Raw genomic sequence first — 8,641 nt, 5'->3', positions numbered from 1 at the left:
AATGTCCGACTGCAGCTTAGGCCTCCTCGCTGCTGGCAAGTGGACATCCCCCAAGGGCTCCTGGGCTGCTAGAGGAATGTCTGACTGCCAGCTTAGGCCAGATCCTCCGGGGAGCAGGCCTAAGCCAGCAGGTGGCCATCCCCCGAGGGGTCCCAGACTGCGAGAGGGCACAGGCCGGGCTGCCCACCACCCCCCAGTGCACGAATTTTTGTGCACCGGGCCTCTAGTACATATATATATATTCTAATATCCTTGCTTGCACTACTTCCTCAGTATGTATTTCTGGGTAATTGAATAGTAGTATACAAAATAGGCTAGCTATAGGGTAGTGATACTTTATATTTAAAAATATAACAGGATTCTGGCTTAACTTGACAATAAATTTCCATTTAATACTATTATGAATTTCTTATAGATTAAGTCAATTCAAGCAGTTTTCAGAAAAGTGGCTTCTCAAAAAGTAATCTTTTTTAAAGATTTTTTATTATTTTTAGAGAAAAGGTAAGGGAGAAGAAGAGAGAAAGAGAAACATCCATGTGAGAGTGAAATATTAATCGGCTGCCTCCTGCACACCTCCTACCTAGGACCGAACCTGCATGCTGCGCATGTGCCCTGATTAGTAATCGAACTGGCAACCTTTTGGTGCACAGGGTTACGCCCAGCCAACAGCCACACCAGCCAGGGCTCTGCTGATTTTGGAACCAGCCATGAAATAACTCTTCCTTTAATTATACTGTTCCCTCTGCTTGTTGTGCCCTTCATTTTCAGTGACAGGCACATCTTATACATCCCTTGAAATTTAGCTGGAGTTACTGCTTTGTGTGTAACTTGTACTATATAGCCTGTGTCCCAGTTTTTTAATCTGTGAAATGGGGATAACAGTACCTATCTCAGGGTTGTAGTCAGGATAAAATGCTTTGATACCTAAAAGTACTTAGTTCTTGGCACCTGTTGAGTACTCAACGAACATTAGCTGTTGCTGCTATTGTTCATTGTTTACACGTCAAATTCCATTAGACTATGAATTCATTGAACACTGAAATGTGTTGTTTGTTGCTGTTTTTTTGTGTTCCTTTTATAGGCTAATAGCTGGAATATTTAAGAAGAATTTTTACCTTGAATGAATGAATCATTCATTGCTCAGTCTTCATCATTGATTTAATGTTTCTCATTAGAGTATTTTAAATGTCATTAAATACTTCATGTTAAATTTTTTGTAATGTTTCAGAATGAAGATTTATTAAATGAAATAAAACAACTTAAAGAGGAAATAAAGAAAAAAGATGAAAAAATCCAACTATTAGAACATCAGCTTGTAAGTATTATAATATAGTATGTGAAGACTTTTTAAACTGAGCAATATAAAACTATAGCCAGAATTTAAATTTGACTTTATTTTTGGCTTCCAAAGTTGCACTATTATATTATTTTTAGATTATGTGCACTCTAAAAGTATGTAGTTTAACTTACAGTCTAAATAGTAAATATTCAAGGTAAAAAAAATCTTTGTCCATTCATTTTCAGTGGCCTTATGTTTTGGGGTTTTTAAATTCACCAATTTACAATCATTTTATTGATAAAGGGTAAATGTCTTTTCTTAATGTGATTTTAAAGAAGTGAGTACTGGTGAGCTGAGAACAAGGTGTTTTCTCTCCTCTGATAGCAGAAGGAAACTGGATTATGAGACTGTGGTACCAGTACAGCTGTCTATTAGAGACCGTGAAGAGTGTTCTAAGAAAATGGTTCTCCTCCATGGATGATGCTGAGTAGAATCTTTATAATTGTGTAGTGGTTACAGATTCAGATATAGTTCCATATGAAAACAACATATACACTCTCTCAATGTTAAATATAATTTAGTTTCTAATAATATAAAAGGCCAGGATAACAAGAACATAATGGCATAAAAATACCAACAAGCCAAGGAAAATCTTTGTTGGAAATGAAAAGCATATCAATAAAAACTAGGTTTTCCGAATTATGGCAAACTAAGATACTTGCCAAATCTTACTCTTCGTCTGATAGCACACAGACACAGAGAGGAACTTATTTCCAGTATCGCACTAGTCAAGAGAGACTAAGTCATATGCTTGCCTTAAGATGAATGGTTTATATTATCTTTCCTTCTTTACACACTTCCTGTATATGTGAAAAGTCCTATTGCAGTGAATACCTAGAGACTCTTCAATCGACTCTTGAATAGAACAACATGGGATTGAACTGTATGGGTCCACTTATACACAGTTTTTTGTGTGTTTTTTCAGTAAATTCATACAGTATTATAAGTGTATTTTCCTTATGATTTTCTTAATATTGTTTTCTTTTCTGGAGCTTTATTATAAGAATACAGTATATATCCACTCATCTGAGATCAACCAAATTGCATAACCCATGGACACAGACAACAGTGCGGTGAAGGCCTGGTGGGGGTGGCAGTGGGCTAGAAGAGGTCAATGGGGAAGAAGGGGACATGTGTAATACTTTAAATATTAAAGTTTTTTTTAAAAAGAATACAGTATATAATACATATAACATATAAAATATGTGTTAACTGTTTATGTTGTTATGGCTCTGGTCAACAGAAGGCTGTAAGTAAACCTTTTGGGGAGTCAAAAGTTATATGCAGATTTTCAACTGCACAGGAGGTTGACACACCTAAACCCCACATTGTTCAATAGTCAATTATATATTGAATTTTGTTTCAATGACCGTCTGTCTCATTTCTTAGGAATTGGAAATGTGTCTGTATTACAAGAAATGGAAAATGTCACTACTTAGTGATTTTTTTTGTTTTAATTAGATTTTATTTTGTAAGTGGAAATTGGAATGATCCAATTACAATTAATATAAATTTTGAATATTGGTAATTATTTTTAAAGTAGAAACTTGTAATTTTAGCTTGATGCAATAGTTAAGAATTTGTTATATAAGTATCCCTACAAGAAAGTATATTTACCTCTATTGGAGTTATTTAACAAATAATAAGGTTATATTCCAACTTCCCACTGAAGAAAAATTCTCATTATCAGTCTTTTTATTTGTAAAAAATTTTGATATTATTTGAAAGACCAAAGTTTACACAATAGATACATTACTTTGTGTTGTATAAGTGACTAAATGAGTATGCTTTGAGTAGAATCATGTGTAGAGAATTCATTTGTGAACTGAGATGCCAAGATAGATCTTGTCAAAGGACAGAGATCCTTCAGAGTTTTCCAGTCCAATAAAGTCAGCACATGATTAAAGGAGCTTAAAGCACTGGACCTGTGAAAAGACTTACTTGTGGGCTGGGGTATTTAATATCCAGTAGAGTCCAATAAAAAATGAAATTAAGAAATTGTGCTGCAGTTATTATAGTAGCATCATAGTTTAGGGAAATACTTAAAATCTTACAATTTTATTCTTTAGATGCTATGTATTGTTATATATATTCTACATCTATATATATATATATAGTACTGCATCTGTATGTATAAAGTCATAGGTAGTATGTTTTATGGATAATAAAGGAGATTTCCAAAGGTAATTTTAACTATTCAAAATTGTAAGCTGACTCTAGGACCCAATCTCTGAATAAGACAGGAGACTATTTACCCCCTAAGAGAGACCCCTAATTACTTTGTCCATGTATAGGTGTATGAAAAATTATACCACTATAAAAAATTGTGTTTTTGTCCAGGCAACTCAGTGTAACTGCCACCAAAAATCTAAAGAGGAAAAATGCACATATGCCGATAAATATACCCAAACATCCTGGAGAAGAATTCCTGTAAGTAATTAACCCCTTTTCTTGTCATTTACTGTTTTGCTGTTTTGTTCCACCTTTTTTACTCTAATCTCTAAAAATTTTGAGTCGGCCATGGCTGTTAATTTTTTTTAAGTTGTCTTTTTCTTGTCTCTTAGGTGTATATGTGCTTTCTAAAGCTTCTCTTGTGTGTCTTACATAAGTGAATGTGCAATTAATAGCTTTTCCATTCTGCACACTGTAACCCATTTTATTTGAGTGTCAAGTCTTCTTTTATTGCCTATATTTATGAGAGTATTATTCCCCCATACCCTTAAAGAAACAGAAGTCCAAAATGCAGCCTTCCTTCTAGCAGCAAATGACTCTGAAAATATATGAGCCACGTATTCTTTTTTTTGTTGAAATTTTTCAAATAGATTTTATTAGAATTTCTCAAATGTTGAGGCTGTTAGGAAGTATAAATGCATTAGGAGATAGGCAGTAAAGGTTATGTTTTAGACATGGTTAGGAAATGGTTTGTTCTAAACAGTAGAAAATAACCATGCAGCTTTTCCTTCTTTGTTGTTTTTTAGGGTTACATCTCAAAACATAGTTAGTGCTAGAATACACTGACCATAATTTAACCTCAGTTTTTCTAAACTTAGTTCAGGTTGTGTCTGAGCCAGAGAGTCATCAGATGGCCACAATCCTTATCCTATGGCATATGCTACAGGTAGCTACTTCTTGTTAAGAGAATGCCTAATTACCCAGCTTTGACTCTTCTTTTGTCTTATTTTGGCAGTGGAATCCTAGTAGCACAAATGAACAAGAACCTATAATGGTTAATAATCAGCAATCCAGTTTTTAAAACTTAGATGTAGACCTTTAAAGTTTGTAAGTTATTTCTTTTCATCTAATTAACAATTTTTGTGTGCTCTGTATAAATATAATGCTGATAATTTATTCAACATAAGTTTGGTGAGCCTCTCCCATCAACTGACTTTTGAACTAGAGTGAGGATTTGGGGAAGGAAATACCAAGTAAGGGGACTCCGCTATTAACAAGTGCTTATTAAAGACAGTGGTGATGGAATATTTCTTTAAGTCAAAGGATGTGGAAACTTATTTGTTTAGAAACAATTGCAAAATGAAAGACCGTGCCTCTTGTTCTAGACGGAGCTTTGGGCCTTGTAGGTTTCTCCAGGATCTTCTCAGGCCCAACACTCTCCTAACATTGTCACTAAGTGGAGTGTGACTTCATTAAGTGTGGAGTCCCATCTTCCTGGGAGTTTATACCATCTCTGGCTCCTCAGCTTCACTCTTCTGGAAACTGGAGATTGATTACTTGCAGGCCTGCTCACCAGAAAAAAAGTAAATGGTGTAAAACACTCCAAGACATTCCTGAATATATTCCTGAGATAGTTTCACTGTAATCTTGAGGGAAGTGATGGTCAGATTTTCAGCCTAATGCACCTAACAAACCCAGACTTTATGCTTCCTTGTTATCCTTTATTATAAGAATCACCTGGCTGAATACCTTTGTTTTATAGATAAGGGAGATTAAATGTCATAGTAAAGTCTCCTAATTAACCAGTGGCTGAAATAGTACTGTTAACTTCAGACTGCTGACTTTCAGTCCAGGGTTCCTTCCCCACAAAGCACCCTGAGGAGCCTGAAGAACTGAGAGGGGTTGCAGATTGAAATGGGAGATATTTATATAGAGTTGGGCAAAGTCAGGACATGATTTTGGCAGGAACACAGACATATGTTTAGAGAAATAGGTGAAGATAGTGTTAAAGTTCCTTTAAAACAGTGGTTCTTAACCTTCTGGCCCTTTAAATACAGTTCCTCATGTGACCCAACCATAAAATTATTTTCGTTGCCACTTCATAACTTTAATGTTGCTACTCTTAGGAATCGTAATGTAAATATCTGATATGCAGGATGGTCTTAGGCAACCTCTGTGAAAGGGTCGTTTGACCGCCAAAGGGGTCACAACCCACAGGTTGAGAACCGCTGCTTTAAAAGATAGAATTTAAAAATTTACCTAGGAGTTAGTGAGAAAGTAGTTGCATTTATTTAAAGGAATAGTTACATATATTTATTTAATCACTTTAATGTTAACTGTTAAATATTAATATTAAATATTGAGTTTATTCCCTGATTTTTATGTTCTTTGGACTTTGATGGATTCATCCTATATAATAAAAGCCTAATATGCTAAGTGTCCAGTCATCCAGTCATCCGTTCAACCAGTCAAAGCATAATATGCTAATGATATGCTAAGGCCACTTAACTGCTCGCTATGACATGCACTGACCACCAGGGGGCAGACAGTCAACTGGTCAACCATTCGCAATGATGTGCACTGACCACCAAGGAGCAAATGCTCCGACTGGTAGGTTAGCTTGTTGCTGGGGTCTGGCCAATCAGGACTGAGTGAGATGTACTGGACACACCCTGGATCCCTCCTGCAGTCCCCCCCACCCCCAGCTGGTCAACTTCCCACGTTCCTCCCCAGCCCCAATTGTGCACTGGTGGGGACCCTCAGCCTGGCCTGTGCCCTCACACAATCCGGGACCCCTTGGGGGATGTCGGAGAGCTGGTTTTGGCCCAATCCCGCAGGCCAGGCTGAGGGACCCCACTAGTGCACGAATTCTAGTTTAAATTATTTTGGAAACCATTTACTATTATAACAAAGATTTTATTTTTTATTTTAAAAGTTACACTTGATTCTTTTTTAGCAAGGACCCAACATATTTAAACAAGATGTTGATTACGGGAATGGAGAGATTCAGTGGGACTCTTTGGCAACATCTAGTTTGTCAGGTGGTGATTTTGGGAATCAAAGCATGTTATATTAAAAATATTTCCCAAGTTTAGTGTAGGTTTTGTTTGTCTTTTTAACTCTGGCTAAGCCTTTGGGAAGATTGAAAGTAATGATCTGAGTACTTGTTCTTCACCATTCCCTGCAATATCTTGGGACAGTTAAATGCCCTTCTTGACACTCTCCTAGTTAGTTGAGGGTTATAGAATGTGTCTCAGAGATTTGTGAGGCACATGTAACCATTTCCTGTGACCATTTCCTGGAATAGGAGGAAGAAATCTGGCTGCAAGGGAAGGCAGAGGATGATGGAGGAGAAAGCTACTCCCTGTAATACTTGGGAATGGCTATTTAGGATGTGGAAAGAAATAGGAAAAAATAGACATTGCAGGCAGAGCCTTTCTGAAGAGGGAGAGTGGAGGGCCACTGACAGCAGCAGAGCAATGGAATGTGAATGTGTTGGACCCAACATAAGTTTTCATAAATTTTTTCCTAAGAATTTTGGTATCACCTAATTGCTGAAAATAAATTTTTAAATTCAAGAACCAACAGGAATACGAGGATGAAATAAGGTATTAGAACAGGGAAAGGAAGAAAAGCAGATATCCACTTACTTACAGATATTTGTGCACCCACCCTATTCCGGGCACTGTCGTAATCTGAGAGTGGAAGATGAAAAGGGTGCACACAGGCCCAGGCCTCAAGATGCTTACAGAAACCTCCAGTGGGCCGAGAATGGTGTTACTCTCACTCTCTTCCTGCATGGAAGAGACTGGGACCAAGAAGCAAATTATGCAATTTGGACACAGCAGTCTGAGGCCAGAAGCAGGCTTTCTGACTTGTAGGTAACGTCTTAGTTGCCTGCCTTTGAGTGGCAGCAAGAGGTGAGAAGGGTGCAGGAAACAGGAGGAAGGATCTGAGCCCTGGAACGAGGACTCAGGCTTGGTCTAGTGAGAGGTCAAGATGACAACTGACTTTCCTAAAACCCATCTATCTGGGTATATGCTCTATGGTAGAGATGTCAGCATTCCATTGTGATAACCCATAGAACATCCCTATAGTTTTAAAATTTTATCTTGGAAATAAAATGAAATGTTAAGTATTTTATTTTATTGTTAAATCTTAATTGTTGAAAGTATTACATAGGTCCCCCTGATTCCCCCATTAACCTCTTCCAGCCCACTCTGGTCCTCCCCCCTCCCTCCAGGCCCTCACCACCTCACTGTCTGTGTCCATGGGTTATGCATATATGCATACAAGTTCATTAGTTGGTCTCTTCCCACTCACCCTCCCCTGCCTTCCCTCTGAGGTTCAACAGTCTGTTCATGCTCCTCTGTCTCTGGGTCTCTCTTTGATCATCAGTTTATTTGGTTCATTAGATTCCACATAGGAGTGAGATCATGTGATACTTATCTTTTTTATGTTGTTTAGTATCCAAGTTTTGGGAAAATTTTTCTGTTACTGATTTCTAATTTGATCAGGATAATTTCAATTCAGTATAATTCCAATTCTTTTATGTTTGTTGTTGTTTCTTTTGTGGCCTACACTATGATCTGTTTTTTGGTCAATGTTCTATGAACTCTTGGAAAGAATATGATCGTTTGCTATTGTTGGAGTATTCTATAAATGTTGATTAGATTCAGATTGTTGATGGTGTGCTTGAGTTTTGCATCATTGCTGATTTTATTGTTTAGTTTTATCAATCATTGAGAGAAGGGTTGCTAGACTCACTAACTATATTTTTATGGAATTTCTCCTAATTCTATCAGTTATGTTTCATGTATAGTTCTTTAGTTTGGTGCATTTATGATTGCTATGTCTGTTTGGTATATTGGTCCTTTTATCATTTTATAAGGTTCCTCTTTGTATCTGCTAAATTGCTCTGAATCCTTTATTTGATATTAATATAGCCACTTTTGCTTTCTTTTGATTTTTATTGCATGGTATATCTTTTTTATGTTTGATTTTAAAATACCTAAATTGTTACATATAAGGTGAATTTCATTGACCATGCATGTAATTAGATCATGATTTTTTTCATTCATTCTGCTAATCTGCCTTTAAAAAAATATATATTTTTATTGATTTCAGAGA

The 8,641-nt window shown here is 36.6% G+C and overlaps 1 protein-coding gene across 4 annotated transcripts in view; it reads left to right on the top strand.

Annotated features, from left to right (window-relative positions):
- The window catches only part of CCSER2 (coiled-coil serine rich protein 2), a 185,112-nt gene that overhangs the window by 155,869 nt on the left and 20,602 nt on the right, over nucleotides 1-8,641 (top strand). For all 4 annotated transcript variants that reach the window (XM_006767912.2, XM_006767913.2, XM_006767916.2 and 1 more), the window contains 2 exons: nucleotides 1,229-1,315; nucleotides 3,680-3,769. In XM_006767912.2, the coding sequence (XP_006767975.1) occupies nucleotides 1,229-1,315; nucleotides 3,680-3,769 (177 nt within the window). The remainder of the gene's footprint in view (nucleotides 1-1,228; nucleotides 1,316-3,679; nucleotides 3,770-8,641) is intronic.

The sequence above is a fragment of the Myotis davidii genome, unplaced genomic scaffold, assembly GCF_000327345.1.
Source record: "Myotis davidii unplaced genomic scaffold, ASM32734v1 scaffold642, whole genome shotgun sequence".
Classification (NCBI taxonomy): Eukaryota; Metazoa; Chordata; class Mammalia; order Chiroptera; family Vespertilionidae; genus Myotis; species Myotis davidii.
Note: the sequence above shows the minus strand (reverse complement) of the source record. Positions and strands in the feature narration are given on the sequence as shown.